Here is a 17976-nt window from a genome sequence, read left to right on the forward strand (position 1 = left end):
TCTACATATGAACACAATGCTGGGCAGGGGTAGGGGCGTGGGCACATGAAGCTGATTCTAAAATGCACCTGGAAGGGCAAGTTTCCCTCTCAGGCTCTCTTCTCATTTCTTCTTCTCTCTCGAGGCTACCACAGAAGAGGCAAATTCCAGGGTTAGAATTGAGTGATTAGTGACCGATGTAGCAGAGGGGTGTGAACAGGGTGTCGGACAGATTGGGCTGGAGTCCTGGGCTTCCTACTTCCTAGGTATGGGCCTCCAAGCAAACTGATTGATTGCCCAAAATAGCTAAGGATGAGCTTGTGGAAAATGCATCTATTTTGTCTTCCTTTGAAGGCAGTGGAGGATGGCCCAAGTCCTTGGGTTCTGCACCCACATGGGAGACCAGGAAGAGAGGCACCTGGCTCCCGCCTTTGGATCGGTGCAGCGCGCCAGCCGTATCGGCCATTTGGGGGTGGGGAGTGAACCAATGGAAGAAAGACCTTTCTCTCTTGTCTTTCTCTCTCTCACTAACTCTGCCTGTCAAAAAAAAAAAAAAAAAAAAAAAAAAAAGACTTCTGCGAGGTCACTGGGTGGCAGAATTGGTCCCCTGAGCTCAGGTTTTCCATCCTCTGCTGTTTGCTCCCTTTCCGCCATCATTTGCTGTTCTACACCACCCTTCACTTCTGAGGGTTACTAGTGCTATGGTCTGGGGGAAACTGAATTTGAGTTCTGGATCTGTTCCTACTAACTTGCATGACTTCAATAGGTGCACTTATTTGTAAAGTGGGAGTGGGAAGAATGGGGTGCACTTTATAGATTCTATGCATTAAACAAGCTAACACTTGCAAAGCATTATGAACAGTGCCTGACATGCAGGAAGTACTCAGAAAATTCTAGCTACTCTTTGTCATTAAGACAGTCTTTCTCAAGGTTACCTTGTGCTAGACAGTTTCCAATTACGTTCGTGAAATTCATAGAACACTATACCTTAGAAAGTTCTGAAATTCATGTTTTCTTTGAGTCCAGCCCCCCTTCCTCTAATTAGCCCAACTGTGGAAGCTTCATTATGTGCTGATTCTGAAGCCAAAGTTCATCCTCTTCCCTAAAGTAGCTAATTTTAAACTGATTGAGTATACTTTTCTTTTTTAAAATAGCACATTAACTTTCTTCAGCTAGAATCTTGCTTAGTTTATTGGCAGGTTGGGGCAGTGGGTGGGTGAGCATGGCAGGCGTAAGCAATGCCCAGTACACTGGTGGCATACAGTGTACCGGGGCTGCCCACCAAAAACTGCAAAAATTTCTGTCCAAGAAATAAACTTGCAAAGTTTCTGTCAAAGGAACAACTGAAGGTGTAGGAGGGAGCAGTTCCCTCCACCGTCCCTTCATTCTTAGATGGGTACTTGGGCTGGATCTTAGGGGCCAAATTAATACAAAGCTGATTAAGAAGAGAAAAGCACACAGATTCTATTCAATTCTTTTGTACTTGGGGATCGCCACATGGGAGTGAAATCCAATAAATATCCAGAGCGAAATTCTTTGGTCCTTCTCTCCAGAGCATGGCCAGTCATGGAGTAGTAACAAGATGAAGGAGGGTGACTAGAGGCAGCAAATTGGAACGCAAAAACAAGTGAGATAAAAAGAGTTGTTGCCAGGAAAGCACCGTAGGCAGATGGAAATTAAACAGAAAGTTCCCTACCTTCTAGCCTTTCAGCTCAAGAATCCTCAGTATTTTAAAGAGAAATATTTTGGTTTGCTTCATTAACAACAGCTGTCCTGAATTTTTAGTTGGATAAAACTGTTCAGGCAAAGATGGTAGGGCTGAAATAGGTATGAAACATACTTACAAGTCCTTCACCTGTCCTTGGTGGGTCTAACCACCTGTTTGTGCAATCATATTGGGTCACCCAGCACTGAGCTTGGAACTCTGTGGTCCCGCAACTAGTTTCTTGCCTTTTGATCTCCATGGCTAGTCTTAATAAACAAAGGACTGCTTTCTTTGATATACTCTAATATGAGGTGTAATTATAAGTAAACTTATCCCTTTTAAACAAATGTAGGCTAGAGCTCACACAGTGAATTTTATTCCCTTCACGTGAATCATATTGGAGGTATTGTGTGCTTATTCCAACCACGCTACTTTAACTCAAGCTATTTTACAATTTTGGGGGAACTATTTTCCAAATGTCTACAATAGCCACATTTTTCTAATTCATAGGGTAGGTTGCTGTTTATTTATTTTGAAAAATATCATTTCCAAGCAAATTTTGTCATAACAGAAACGTATATGTTGCAAAGTTGGTTAATATTATTTCAGCATGAATTAAGATGAAAACTTAGGTAAGCAATTAAACTTCTTAAGTGATTTGTTGGCTGTTCCTGAAGAAATCCTCCATAAGGAATTCTTATAAATTCACTGAGTAATGACAGTATCACCTATATCTGTTAGCAAGTTAGTTAAGCTACTGCTTGGGATGCCTGCATCGCATACCAGTGCCTGGGTTTGAGTTGGGGCTCTGATTCCCATCCAACCTCCTGCTAATGTGCGTCTTTGGAGACAGCAAGTGATGGATCAAGTATGTGGGTCCCTTCCACCCACATGAGAGATCCAGATTGAATTATTGGCTCCTGGCTTTGGCCTGGCCCAGTTCCAACTGTGGTGGGCATTTGGTGAGTGAACCAGAGGATGTGAGATCTCTCTCTCCCTTTCAAACTAATAAAAATAAATATATGATAGACACCAGTTTGGATGTTTAAGGTCTGCTGTAGTTGTTAAACTCACCAACTAATCTGCTAACCAACCAAGCAGCCAACAAATGAAAGCTAATTATTATATAACTATCCTTGGTAATCCACACAAGAATGCTTTGCCTGGAAGAGGTTTCTCTCTCTGTCTTTTCCAATCCCACTGCACTAACTTGCACCGTTTCATGGCCACTCACTTCATCAGCAATGCACACGCCTCCTTGCTTTCGCACCAGCTGGAAGGCTTCCTTTAGAAACCCCTTTGGGTACTGGACAACTCCATTCACACCCTGCAAAAGACCACATCAAAAAGACCTGGAACAACAGCTGAAGCCCTTTCAAAGTATTTTTAAAAGATCATTATCACATCATTATGATAAGCCAGCAATTTTATTTATCCTAGAAACTTTTATTTAAGGTATACAAACTTTCATATATACAAATATAGGAACATAGTGATCTACCCTGCCTCCCACCCACACTCCCACCTTTCTTCCTCCTCCCTCTCCTATTCTCATTCTTATTTACTTTTTTACAAAGATCTCTCTTCAATTAACTTTATATTCATAAGATTAACTCTAAGAGTTCAACAAATAGTATGACAAAAAAAAAAACAAAAAAACAAAAAAACTCTTCCTCAATAGTTGAGACAAGAAGCCAGCAGTTTTTTAAAAAAAAATTGCAGAACTATTTCAACCGCCAGTGAAAACAGGAGCCATTACTCTCATGCTACCCTTCTGCAAAAAGGATGCAAATATTCACTCTTCTTGAGATAAGGAAAAAGTACAACAAGGGCACTTGGTGATATTAAAGACAGGCCCTTCCCATGGTGTGGCTGTTAAGCAACACAACTGCTGGGGTTTCCTTTTCCTGGGAATTTTAGTAATTAATTAGTTTCATCTGTCTGTCTAGTCTGTGTGGAAGTGGAGAAAATGGATCTTAAGGTCAAATGAAAAGCAGGGTGCTGACAGAGGACTTGAATTTGGAGAGGGACACAGCATTGGACATTTAATTAGTAGGGGATTCTTTAGAATGCATGAGTTAAAACTCTGTGAAATGGAAACTCATCTCAATGAAAAGTCCAAAGTTCATATACCCACTTGAATCGGTTCAGCAAAAAAGCCAGCAATGGACTTGGCTACAGAAGTGTTCAGAGTATCTTTGAACTGCTCAATATACTGGTCTTTAGCATGGCAGCAGTCTGCAGAAACAAACACACACACACAGACATCACAGCATTTGAAGATATGAGAATAGCGTCTAGAAGAAGGGGAAAAATACAGGAAAAAAAACAAGGACAGTCAATTCGTTAGAATATGATAAAGTAGGGGTCCAGCGCTGTGGTGTAGCAGGTAAAGCTGCTGCCTGCAGTGCTGGCATCCCATATGGGCGCTGGTTCTAGTCCTGGCTGCTCCACTTCCGACCCAGCTCTCTGCTATGGCCTGGGAAAGCAGTAGAAGATGGCCTAAGTCCTTGGGCCCCTGCACTCATGTGGGAGACTCAGAAGAAGCTCCTGGCTCCTGGCTTCGAATCAGCTCAGCTCTGGCCATTGCAGTCGTTTGGGGAGTGAACCAGCGCGTGGAAGACCTCTCTCTCTCTCTCTCTCTCTGCCTCTACTTCTCTGTAACTCTGCTTTTCAAATAAATAAATCGAAAAAAAAATGATAAAGTAGGAGGTGGTTTTGAAGGGGAGATGTTCTGTTGGAATGACGCGCTTGGCTCAAGGAGGAAGATAAGGATAGCCAACAAGGTATAAACAAGCCACTTCAATCATTTCCATCATGGGAAGGAATGCCCCCAATCATCGTTGAGCCTGGTAGACATGGCCTCATGAAGCCCATCCTCTCAAACAGGTGGATCTAATTCAAGTGCAATTGGGGTGGTCTAATATATTTGAAAATAACTCTACTTACCTTTTAGTGCCACTTACTCTGATGTACCCTTCCTTCCTTCCTTCCTTCCTTCCTTCCTTCCTTCCTTCCTTCCTTCCTTCCTCCCTCCCTCCCTCCCTCCCTCTCTTTCTTTCTTATTGTTAAAGGTTCATTTATTTACTTGAAAGGCAGAATCACAAAGAGAGAGGGAGAGACCTTCCATCTGCTGGTTCATTTCCCAAATGTCTGCAACAGCTGGAATTGGGCAGGTCTGAAGCCATGAGCCAGGAGTCAGGATCTTCTTCTGGGTCTCCCATGTGGGTGAAGGGGCCCAAGAACCTTCTGCTGCTTTCCCTGAGTCAGCAGGGAGCTGGATTGGAAGCAGAGCAGCCAGGATGTGAACCAGCGCCCATATGGGATGCTGGTGTCCAAGGTGGTGGCTTTACCCGTTATGCCACAGCACTGGCCCCACTGATGTACACTTTCACAGAACAAAGTGTCTCTGTCTTAACAGTCAATAAATATGAGGGTACTTCAAAAAGTTCATGGAAGCTGAAACTAAAAGGTAAGTTTGTTGGGGTGCAAAAATCTTTGAAATCCATGCATAGTTTTTTCATAATATGCATTTTTCATGCAATGGAAATTATCCTTATTTTCCAGTTTTTCATTTCCACAATAAACTTACCTTTCTGTAGACCACTCGTATGTCTGAGAGCAATGAGGATTCAGCCTAAAGGGGATGTGCTTGAGGTGGTGCTGTTCCTTGTGCAGCCCTTGGCACTTGGTCCACTGCTTCTGGTTTTCAGGCATTTTTCCTTTTAATGGAGAGGCTTTTGTGGGCGGGGACTGTACTTTATTTTTTGGAATTTTGTCTTGCTAAGCACTTTGACTGGTATGCTTAATACATCTGATGAATCAAGAGGGAAATAAATGGTAGAAATTGTGGCAGGTATGAGATGCTGAGCAATTCCACTTGATAATCTCTTATCTGGAGAATTATCTTCCTGATTGGACTAACTGTTGATGAGCCCCTCTTCTGAGCTTTAAATTCCAATGAAGAATTTTTTACTACTTGAAGATATATTCATTTTCAAATTGTGTTGTGTCATTCTTTATCCCCTGTAAATGCTTTCAACATTATATTTCATTATCTGTAAACATGTTAAATATGTTTATTTTATAGTCTGAGAATTCGGAATGTTTATTTTATAATCTTGTAAATCTGAATGTGTTAAATGTGTTCATTTTATAACCTGGCATGTGAAATCCTTATGGATGTTTTCTTGGTTATAGAGTTTCATTTCCTTGAATATTAGAGACTTTGAGCACAGGATATTTATTTTTCTTGGATTTACCTGTATGAGGATTTTTTTTTTTATGATAAGAATGTGGCAGTTCCACTGCAGGATGTTTGTATTTGCAACATCTGGCTGCACAAGGCATTCATAGTCAGATTCCTCTAAGTTATAGCTGGAGACAGTAAAGGTTCAGATTGCAAAGCCTCATGGCAGCCAGCCCGGATTTCAGATTTTCAGAAGTTGCTTATTTAGCTCTGCTCCTCTTCTACTCAGCACCAGAATCCTTGCAGCCCCACTAGTGTTTGTGATTCTTCCTCTTTGACCCATGGAGGAGGGTGTGTCCTCCTGGAGGTTCCAGCTTTGTGGAGAGAGGCTTTCCCACCAGGTCCCCTACTTTGGTCAACTCCTGGACTGTGTCATCTTCTCTTTGCACTCCACAGGACCACACAAACTGAAGTTCAAGGAGATCAGTTTTGATACATGCCCTCAGGGCAAAAGCTGGCTTCACAGAAAACAACCTCAGGAAGCCCCAAATGATGGACCAGACACATATGTAAAAGACACAATTTGGAAATTTAGCGAGCCTATTTGCAACTGGAGGAATCAGAGTGGAGAAAAGTCAGCCCTAATGGCTTACATTTGGACAAAGTCAAACCAAGAGGAGGTTTTGCTCTGAGCTATTCTAGACATTTCATAATATTGTCCCCCTCTGCCCACACATTCAGGGAGGAGGGAGGTCATTGACCATGTTCCTCTTTCCACTTAGGTTTGCACTGGCTTCATTGGCTCATGGCTGTCACTGCAGATCAGAGAGAGAGTTGGTGCACTGATGTCTCCATGACAACATCAAGGGGGTGAGGTGATGCTCTGCTGGGTGGTAAAGTGGTGGAGAAAGAGTTTATATTTGCTCTGATACAGAAAGAGTTAAGCAGAGCAAAGAGTCAAGAAAGAAAACAATTTTTATGGGAAATAAAATCTGTCTCCCAAAAAGAGAACAGTCACATCAGTACCAGGTTTGAGACATTGTAGGGGCAATGAGTGGTGGGAGGTGAATTTCATCACAGGTTACATCTGAAAGTCAGAGAGCCTGGAATGAAAACATCCTGAGGGGTAGATAATGAAATCTACTCCATAAAAACATTTCCATAAAAACAAATAGCCCCCTGTCTATGCTGGGAGTGATGACATAATTCTGAGATGACAAAAATCCCTTCTGTAATGGGCAAGTGCAGGACCCTTAAGAGGAGTCAAGAACTGGAACCAGCTGCAATCAAAGTATTTGACACGTTTCGGGGCTTGTCTGAACACATATGAATTCACCAGTTTTACAACAAAGATCAAGCCCTTCTCCAGTCCTAGAATCTTGGAGGAGGCTGGGGTTCCCTTTTGTAATCCAATCTAGTTTTGGCTCTTAAAGATCTGAATTAAGATACAACTGCCTTTGGATGCACCAATGGTAACAATTCAGAGAAGCAGAAATGTCTCTCATTATCATTTGGCTTCCAGATGCCACTACAGAGAGCACCATGGGATTCTGGTGTTTCCAATTTGGCCAAAGGAAGAGGAGGCGGTCACAAAGACAAAGGCAGCAGCAAATATAAGTGGCAGAGAGCAAGAAGCAGTAGAGAGGGAAGAAAATGAACAGCTTTTTTTCTGGGTTGATGATTTTGTAGACTGAGGTCTGTGAGGCGCATCAAACTAAGTTTAGTTCTTGATGTCACCCAGATGTATTATACGTATGTATATAGCTTTACTTGAATCTGCTTCCCTCCTGGCAAAACTCTTATGCCCTGATTTCATGAAATGCTGTGATGGGGTGGGAAGGGGTCTTGCTGTCTCCACTTCAAAATTGAGAAAACTGAAGGCAGAAGTGGAGCCACAGCAAAGTGATCTCTTGACTTCATGTGTCTGTCCATCCTGAGTAGAACATGAAACACCTTTCAGCTTGGGGGCATCGGATGGTACCCCAGTATGGATGAGGTATTGGTAGTACAGGCTTTTAGTTCAGAAGGTCTGTGTTCAAATCCCAGCTCTGCTGCCTCCTCTGTATGGGCCTGGGTTTCCTCTTCCTCAGAATAGAGAGTTTTGAATGATGCTTTTGCTTCCTTCTGGTGTTAAATTCTGTGACTTAGACATCTTGTCCTATGTGAACACTCATCCCTTCAACCTCCTACCTCCATTGTGCCATTTGAATGTTAAGGTGATGGTGAATTTTCTTCCTTTCAAGGCTGATCTTCCTCTCAACCCAGTGACTCATATTATTCCATTAGAGATCTTTCAGCTGGAGCATTTAGTTCTTTTCTCCAGAACTACTTAGGAGCAGCTATTCAAAAGGTCCTGTACTGTGATGACAAATCGGAAGCAGGATTTCCAGACTAACAAAGACCAGAGGATGTCTCCACGAACCCTTTACCTTTTGTTAGGAATAGGTAAAGAATGCAAATGAATATGCACTTGATGAAGAGGAATTTTCCCTGTGAGATTGACTCTAAAAATTTTGCAAGAGATGTCAGCTGCTTTCAAGAATAGCCAAGTGTTTTGACAGATGCTGTCATTTTGGCTGGCATTCTGAGTCCCTGGAGAGTTTCTTGATTGGAGTTTTGAGATTCTTCAAAGAACTCTTTCCGCTTCCTCTCATCTCCCATTGGGAATTGGTAAATAATCCCATCTGCATTGGTTTACTTTAAAATTGATACCAGGGATGTTGCTAATAGAGTCAGTTGAGCACTTTTGATTAAATACAAGGTGACTGTCTTACTTAGCTCTGATAGCATGAGATGCATTTCCTGCATGGCCATATTGATGCTTTGGTGGTAAAGTGATGGTAGGCATCGGAAGTGTTGATTCAGTGAGGCCTTATTTGTTACTTTCTAGTTTTGATTCCTTTGGGTTTTCCCTCTCCCATTTGTTCACTCAGGTCCTCCCTTGCTCCAATTCCTTACCCTCCTTAACCTTCCATTCTGCCCCTCCCCCCACGCCCAGTTGGACCTGGTGCACAGCTGCATTTCCTAATCGACTGCACTGGCGAATCTCGGCAGTGGCTTCCTCCCCAAGGGCCACGGAAAATATCTGGGCACATTGTCTGCAAATGACAAGAGAGGGAGTTTGCCACAACATGAACAAGAAGACAGCCAACTGGGTGAAGCATATGGTAGCAATCAGGGCAAGAAAGCTTCTTAATTTGATATTGAGATTCTTTTCCTACTACTCCCCCCACTCCCACACTGCTCCTTATCTACTCTTCTGCTTTGAAGAGATAATTTTTTTTCTAATAAGTTATGTGGGAACTTTACAAAGGAAACTGATTTCAATGTTAGCCTGAAAACAATTTGCTCAAAGGCTTGGTGCAGAAGGACATCTGAAAGAATCAGAATAATTAGGTATCTGATTCTCATGCTGAACATGTGGGTACAGCAGGTGAAAATAGGTGAGTAGCTATGACTGGCAGGGAAATTTTGTACATTCAAGGGTCTCAGAGCCTCATGGTTTCCTTGATTTTATTTAAGATTAAAATTAACTTAAAAACTCTACATTAATTATTATTCAGATTCTGAAAGTCTTTCCCAAAAAGCTTTCCCCCAAATGACCTTCAAGTCCATGAAGTCAAATGAAGCCCCTGATTAATGACAGGCTTTGTAATAGTTAATACTCATAACATCAGGAAAATTTTATCAACTATTTCACATACTCACCAATCTTCATAGAAATAACACAAAAATCTCAAAACTCACTGGTTGGCAACCCATTGCACTGGGCAGTTTAGTCTTGTAGTTCCCTACATTGGTCAAGCCCAATGTATAAGGGCTGCATCCATGGTAGGCTCCTCTGCAGAGAAAACAACAGCAGGATGAGGTGAAGTTCATTTCCTTTGGTCACTGGCCTGTAGAACACCGAGTAGGATGGAAGGAAAAAACCTATGAAGGCTAACGAGAAGAAACAGAATGTCACTAAACTTCAACTCTGATGACTTCTCAGAAGTGTTCTAAGTCTATGTCAGGTGAATGTACTCCTTTATTTTTTTGAGTCATAGTTTTTAAATTGTGAAAGGAGTTTTAGAGGCCATCTATCCAAGAACTCTGACTTTAGGAGCTTTTTTCTATCCCATTACTCTAAAATAATGAGAAATGTTTTTTAGCAACCTGGTAGAAGTTATATGCTTGATGAGAGCTAGTCTTTAAAGGTGACAGTAGTTACCTTGGGAACCAAATATCTGCTCCTGTGATGAAGCCATTGCCCAACATCTTTGGGAATTCCTCTTATGTACCTATCAATCACTTTATTTGGCATTTAAGAAACACAGGTTTTATTTCTTTAGAACCTAAAGCAGTCATATTTAATATAGATTATCCTCATCAACGGTCAAACGAGTTTTGGCAATTTCTCAGATCAAAATCACCCTGAAGCAAGGATTTAGGACTATTAAGACTGTAGAAAAGAATGATCATAAAAGAAGGAAATCCACATTTGTTGCATCCTGGTAGTACTATATTAGTTTTTTTTTGTCATTATAATGACAAAAATTTCTTTTTATTTCTTATTATTTTGATTCATAGTTCTGGAGGTTCAAGTCCCAGTTTGGTGACCTCATTGGTTTGTCCATTGGTGAAAGCAGCAAATGAGAAGGGCAGAAGAACTATGCTATGGAGAGGCAAGAAGCAGAGAGAGTGACTGGACCCAATGTAGCTTTAAAACTAGGCTTCGTGAGAATCACCTGCTGAGGGCATGCACCCAGTGACCTAAGGACTTTCTACTAGACTCATTTCCTTAACGTCAAAAGATTGGGTTAAGTTTCCTCCTCTTAGTAACATTAACTAATGACTCTGAGGTTTAAAGTCCTGCATGAGTTCAGGAGCCAAATCATGTTCAAACCACAGCAAGTAGCATTACTGTTTAATAGAACAGTACTTATCCTGGCATACATATTGTGGAAAGTTATCTAGGTAAAACATATATCAATTAGTTATTCCTTTATTTCTTTGATAGCACATAGTTCTTTATGTCTGTGATAACTGCTCATATTTACATAAATGAGTATAAAATAGGACATTTCTTCATTCCACTAACTTTTACTATCCATTATTCCTTTTATATAAACCTTGAAAGAATCTATTTAGGGCTGTCAAGAAGGCAGTACCTTTCTCTGAAGGGAGGAGAGAACTTCCACTTTGAATATATGGCTTTGTCTAAATAAGATTGGAGTAGGTGAACTCAGGAGGCTTCCATAGCTTTGGCAGCTCATGACAAGAGCCTTGGGTGATCACTTATGTCATAAATAAGAGTGTCAATTGTTCAACAACGGGAGTCACTGTGCACCTGTTCCCCATGTAGGAGCTCTGCCCTTAATGTGTTGTACTATGAGAATTAATGGTAAAACTACTACTCAAACAGTACTCTATATTTTGTGTGTCTTTATGGGTGCAGTCTGTTGAAATCTTCTGTATATAAAGTTGATCTTCTGTGTATAAAGATAATTGAAAATGAATTATGATGAAGAATGGGATGGGAGAGGGAGTGGGAGATGGGATGGTTGCGGGTGGGAGGGAGGTTATTGGGGGGAAAAGCTGCTATAACTCAAAAGTTGTACTTTGGAAATTTATATTTATTAAATGAAAGTTGGAAAGAAAAAAGAATCTGTTTAAATGTGCTGTACAAAATTTTATAAGGGAGTAAACTGAACAAAATTCTTGATTTTGTATTATTTTCAATAACATTCAATTATCTACAATTCCTTTCTGTGTTATTTTCAATGCTAAAATCGTCCTCAAGGGTTTATAATTACAGTTGTTTCTTTGTATCCAGGGGATTCATTCCAGGACCCCCTGCAGATACCAAAATCCTCAGATGCACAAATTCCTTATATAAGATGGCAGCATTGGCATATATCCAACACATATGCTCCTGTGAGGTTTAAATAATATCTTTATTACTTATAATACCTAAAACAATGTAAATCCTATGTGAATAGTTGATAAACTGTATTGTTTAGAGCATAATGACAAGAAAAAAGTATGCATATTTAGTACAGATGCACTTTTTTTCTGAATATTTTTGATCTACAATTTGTTGGTTGAGCAGGAACCTATGGATGAAGAACCCATGGATAAGGAGGGTCAGCTCTAATGTATGAAATCACTGATTCTCAAAAGTCACTCAAAGCAGAAATATATAGAATTATATTTTTATCTTATGAACCTAGAATGAAAGCTGAAAATGACAAGTAGCTGGCACTATGAGATGAATGTATGACTCTTTATCACATTCAGAAATTAAAGTGGGCTCGGTGTAGATCCTTGAACTTCTATGGGTATAAAACATTCATTTGCCATTTGCTGTATGTTGCTGTCCATACCATAGTTAAAAAAACTGTCACATGACTTTATCTTTAATTCCTTGGATGAATCTATGGCCTAATGAGGGCTCCATGCTTTTGACTCAGGCCATTTTGGAGGGGTTATCCAGTCACCAAATTTACTTAACTGATCTTACTATAAAATTTACAATCATAAAAATACTACTGGAGAAATCATTCCTTTCATGCTACAATTGAAAAACATAGATTTGGTATAGGGTTCATCCATGTAACTGAAGGTGAATATTCCAAGGTATTATTACCTGAAAGATATGAGGTCTGTGTTTTTCGTATGTGCTCTGGCCATCAGCATGGCCAGGTCATTGGCTTCGGAGCCGCTATTCACTATGAAGATGACCTGGAGGGAAAAGACACATTGCCCTGTACTTTGAGTTCCTTATTATCCAGTTCACTCAACGTAGCTAAGGACCATATTCCCTACCCTCTGAAGATTAAGAAGAGTGTTTTTCAGACCAGCTTGGGCTACTTAGCAGTCCATGATTTAACTGTGTTAATTCTACAGCCTTTCATTGAGTTGCTGTAAAATGCTAGACATAAAAAAAAAAAAAAAAGGCTAAGAGATTTTCTTAGTTGTGAAATGTTTGGTGATTTGTAAAATGCTAAGATGAGGAGACTTGCCAAGGGTCATAAAGTAGATTAGTGGTCAGGTGAATCTGAGGATCAAGTCTCTTATCTTCTGAACCCAAGTTACCCTACCTAATTCTGAAGGCTTTGAACGAGGCAGGTACCCCAACCCTGCAACCCCTGTGGTTATGTTGAACAATCAAACAATCAAGCAAAATATGAAGATCAGCTTGTACAGAAGAATGGAGAAAACTGAAGGGAACTGGGTCCTCTGGATTTGTGACTGGGAGGAACATGTTGGTGACCCTGTGAACTTCCTTGCTTCAGGTCTTCCATGAACATCTGGGGCTGAGCTTAAGTTGCAGCTCTTCCAATTCTCTTCATCTATTCTAGATAATATGGTAAGTAGAGCATCTAGATGATACAGATAATACAAAGGTACTTAAAAAGTTTGTGGGGAAATGGAATTAAAAGAAATTTATTTATATACTAAAACAATAATAGCTAACACCAAACATTGAGCACTATTCTAAGTGACTCATGAATATGAACTCATTTAAAGCCAATGTGCAAATCTTGGCAAACATTTTAACATCTTGGTTTGGCCTAAAAGTTGTCTTTTAGATGTAGAAAAAATATCTCACTTAGCAAAAATATCTAAGTGCATTTTTCGATCAAGTAACCTGAACGGCATTTATAAAAATTGGCTCCGTTCTTTTACAAAGAAGAAATACAAATAACTTTGAAGAACGGATGTGGAGCAAAGAAATGAAAATCTCTTGAGAGTGTCAGGAGGACTGGGGCTCCTGGAAGTAATTTCTGCAAGGACTCAGAAAAGCAATCAAGAAGAGATGAGGCTCAGACATTGGTTTGTATCATCAGCCATTCACAAACTCCTTCCTGCTGCTGGATTGCTTCCAGACAAGGTTATCAATTCACTGTAACAGGTGTTTGCTGCATAGATGCAATTCCCTGTTCATGTTCCTGCTTCCTAGGGTAGCTTCCTTGGGATCAGGAGACTCCTGTTTCTGGGAGCTGGGAGCATTTTACCTTAAGAGGCTCAGGCAGAAGAGCTGAGAGCTTCTCTGCATATTCATGCATTGGAGGGTGGAAGAAGACACTACTTGTGTGCCACAGGCGGCTTAGCTGCGTTTGTGCCACTGCATTTACCTTCCTGGGTAAACAAGAGAACAGAGTTACCCAACTTGCCAATACCCCTCAACACACACGCCAGCCACTGAACTCAGACCTATGGCTTTTTCTTAAGAGTTTCAAGAAGCAGATTTCATCCAAACATGAGACAGAACTCTTATACTAGAAGTGTCTGGCAATGGGGTTTGTTGCTTCAAAAGGCAGTGAATTCCTTAGTAGAGCAGGTTCAAAGGGAGTCTCAATGAGAGTTAATAATTTTAGAGAAGAAATTCCAGTGTAGGAGGAATTCCAGCCTAGAATTTCTAGCTATATTTCTTATTGACCATCCTTTGAGCAATTTGGAAGATAGAGATGATTTATGTAAGCCTGAGTATCTTCCCATTTTATTTTTCTGAAGAATTGTGAATTCATGAAGCACATGTGTACAAGACTAACAGTTTTTCCATCAAAGAAGATGCAAATATCTGGGTGTGAGCTCTTTTCTAAGCAGAACATCTTGTAAACTGTGAAACCACATTCTTTGAAAGACCAACTCAACCTTAGAATCAAAATGTTCACACTGCAGGATAGTAGGAACCAAGGGTTCGTAGACATGTGGGACCTGACTAAGGAGGCCTTGAAAAGACAGGCTGGTATGTTTGAACTTGAACTAAAGGACAGATATTGTGAAAGTTTGTTTCACTAGCATTTTGTTTGTAATTAATATCTGTCTCACACACATACACATTAGTTCAGAGGTTGAATAGTTTCGAGAAATAATACATCAAACAGACTTTTTGACTGCAAGACTATTAGTACTTTTAACAGGCTAGTAAACTAGTTCTCTGTAGGAAGGAGATAATGTTTAAAGTATTTCCCAAACTGACTTTTCTCTGGGACCCCTTTCCATGGAACCTCTCCTGTGACCAGTGTTCCATGAATTTCACTTTAGGAAACTGTGGAGAATCAGTAAACTCTTGAATAGGAGAGACCCTTCGGCAAAGCATTGTTTCAGCAAAATAAAGCTGAGAGCCAGTAAAGGATAGGATGGAGGGGCACGACTGGTATTGTCATCAGATATGTGGGCAAGGTGGACGTCCAGCTGTGGGAGAGGAGCTCATGGAACACTAGTTTTTGTTGGAATTAGTGAGAGAAGGGCCAGTAGAACTGGCATTTCAGTGCAGGGAAAACTAGACCTTGTTATCAGGTTGGCTGTGGTAATGAAAGGCAGAGAAGAGTCAGAGATGGCTCCAACATCCTTGCCTGGAATGCTGGGAAAGCCCACGATTACTTGAGAGATACAGCTAGCTGTGTAGCTCCCCAGCCCTTCACAGAGGACTCTTCCAGAGTAGGTAGTTTCCATTTGCTCCATGAGTCAGTGAGTAAGTTAGTAGAAACAGTTTTGTGGAGATGATGGATTCAGTCTTGGAAATGTTGAGTTTGAACTGAGGCTGGAATATCATGGGATGGGAGGTGTTCTATTAGCAGTGGAAAATATGGGGCATCTGGTTGGACACTCTGGGCCTGTTAAAGTTGTTATTGCAGCTTAACGAGGGGCCAAGAGTTGGGTAAGCTTGCTGGAAATGTAGTAACTCAATGAGCATGGGTGGGAAGATATGGTGGGACTAATCCTAGGATGGAAATTAATAAGCAAGAAAAGGAGTAGAGAGAGAACAGAGGGGCTAAAGAAAGAGCTGGAGACACCTAAGGTTATGGGTCAGACAGAGACCAGAAAAAACACAAAGGTGATTAAAGCCAATGAGAGCAGTGGATTATAAGGTGTAGTGTCAAATGTCACTAGGAGGAAGCAACAAGAATCTTTCAACTGGTTCTCTCCTTCATGAGTCTCCACTTATTTCACATATGCTTGCCGCATGTTTTAAATTGCACCTATAGGGCTGGCGCTGTGGCGTAGCAGGTAAAGTCACTGCTTGCAGTGCTGGAATTCCATATGGGTGCCAGTTCGAGTCTTGGCTGCTGCACTTTGATCCAGCTCTCTGCTATGGCCTGGGAAAGCAGTAGAAGATGGCCCAAATCTTTGGGCCCCTGCACTCGCATGGGAGACCTGGAAGAAGCTCCTGGCTCCTGGCTTCAGATCAGCACAGCTCTGGCCACAGTTGTGGCCATCTGGGGAGTGAACCAGCACATGGAAGACCTCTCTCTCTCTCTCTGCCTCTGCCTCTCTGTAACTCTGCCTTTCAAATAAATAAATATTAAAAAATTGCATCTAAAATTTATTTTGGATATTTCTTGGGAACTTGCATGGGACTGGTGATTCTTGAAGACAGAACAGGAAGAAGGTAATGCCAGGAGACACTGGGTGCTGGGCTCAACTTACTCTTCTCCTGATAGCTGCTTGAGGGCAAGACCTGTTGCCACTTGTTTTGACAGATGGGCCCAAATATTGAACAGCCCTGCTATTTTGCTTTTTCCCCACTTCGTGTGAGTTTCATTGGTCAGGTTATTAAAGGCAAGAGAAAATTAGGCATTAAAATAAGATGGCTGCACAGAAACCAGGACCACAAAGAACCTGCCAAGGGCATTTGGGTGAAATTGATGATCAATGTTGTGGACAATCTTGAGATTAATTGGTCCATATGTTGCCAAGTACATTTCTAGCTAGGATTATATTTGTCTCACATCATCCTGTCTTTCTTCATCCAACTCTTGGTGTCTATGAAGAACATTCTCAGGCTAGATGTTATTTCTCATTTCTTGTCATCCTTTGCCACATATACCTGTACCCACATTTCTCTGAGAACCACCTGCCTTTCTCTTCTTTCCTGCCTTTTCCTCAGTGCATCCCTTATTTGGAAAAGTTATATTAGTGATAAACACACACAGAAATACCCCAATTACATGGTAGTGTCACATTGCATGTGGAACAACTATGATAAAATCTTGCATTGTCAAAAAAAGAAGAAAATGAAAAATTAAGCAATATTTTTTATCCAAGAAAGGATATGGAAAGTATGTGGATATATGTCAGCTACAATCTTTAATAGATATATTTTTAAAATTCATTGATTAATTAGAGAGGCAGAGAGAGAGAGAGAGAGAGAGAGAGAGAGAGAGACCTCTCATTATCTGATTCACTCCCCAGTCACTCCCCAAACACCTACAATGGCTAGAGCTGGGCCAGGCCAAAACTAGGAGCCAGCAGCTCAAGCCAAGTCTCCCACATGAGTGACAGAAACCCACTAACTTGAGCAATCACTGCTTCCTGATCCAGGAAGCTGGATCAGGAGCTGGAATGTAGTATCAAACCTAGCTACTCCAATGTGAGATGTGGGCATCCCAACCAGTGTTTTATGCACTATTTCCAATGCCTTCCCCATGTAATAGATAGATTAAATGGGAGTAGGTGAATCAAGGGTTAACTCACTAACATGATTAATTTCCATATGTTGGGACAGAAAACTCTTAGATTTTAAGGATACTCACGGATGGCAGTGACCAACGCTGACAGTGACAATCCCAGAAAAGAAATCGAGGTATCTATTTCCCTCAGAATCAAATAGCCACTCCATGTGCCCCTGGTGGAGCAGTAAGGGCCTCTGGAAATATGCTGTCTTCACGGGAGAAAGATGTTGCTTGTGGATATCCAGGACATGGTTGTAGGCAAGGGACTGAAAAGAGACGAGATTAGAACTCTTTCCATTTTATCCACATTTCTTACCAGATCAACAGCAGTCTATACACTAGGGCTGAGTTTATCAGGTGAACTGAACAGAGAGCTCACAATGGCTACCTGACAAGAAATTATAGCCCTTCCTCTTAAGGAAGGAAGTTATTTGCAGCCTTTCAATCTCTTCCAAGGCCAAATATGAGAATAGAAGCTGGGATTTCCACCTCTCAATAGAAAGCATTGGCTTTGAGTTGATTTTAGCTACGGGTAAAAATGGACTTTGAAAATAAAGTCTCAATTAATGTCATTTTCATTGCTGTAGTTTTTACTTCAGTTTATTTGAAAAGGGGGGAGAGGGGAAGAAGGAGAGGGAGAGGGAGAGGGAGAGGGAGAG

The 17976-nt window shown here is 41.0% G+C and overlaps 1 protein-coding gene across 3 annotated transcripts in view; it reads right to left on the reverse strand.

Annotated features, from left to right (window-relative positions):
* AGXT2 (alanine--glyoxylate aminotransferase 2) overlaps positions 1-17976 on the reverse strand; it is a 43053-nt gene that overhangs the window by 15559 nt on the left and 9518 nt on the right. For all 3 annotated transcript variants that reach the window (XM_062212518.1, XM_062212516.1, XM_062212519.1), the window contains exons 3-9: positions 17399-17583; positions 13874-13997; positions 12502-12596; positions 9621-9714; positions 8878-8971; positions 3822-3922; positions 2919-3011 (exon numbers count right to left, since the gene is read on the reverse strand). In XM_062212518.1, the coding sequence (XP_062068502.1) occupies positions 2919-3011; positions 3822-3922; positions 8878-8971; positions 9621-9714; positions 12502-12596; positions 13874-13997; positions 17399-17583 (786 nt within the window). The remainder of the gene's footprint in view (positions 1-2918; positions 3012-3821; positions 3923-8877; positions 8972-9620; positions 9715-12501; positions 12597-13873; positions 13998-17398; positions 17584-17976) is intronic.

The sequence above is a fragment of the Lepus europaeus genome, chromosome 15, assembly GCF_033115175.1.
Source record: "Lepus europaeus isolate LE1 chromosome 15, mLepTim1.pri, whole genome shotgun sequence".
Lineage (NCBI taxonomy): Eukaryota > Metazoa > Chordata > Mammalia > Lagomorpha > Leporidae > Lepus > Lepus europaeus.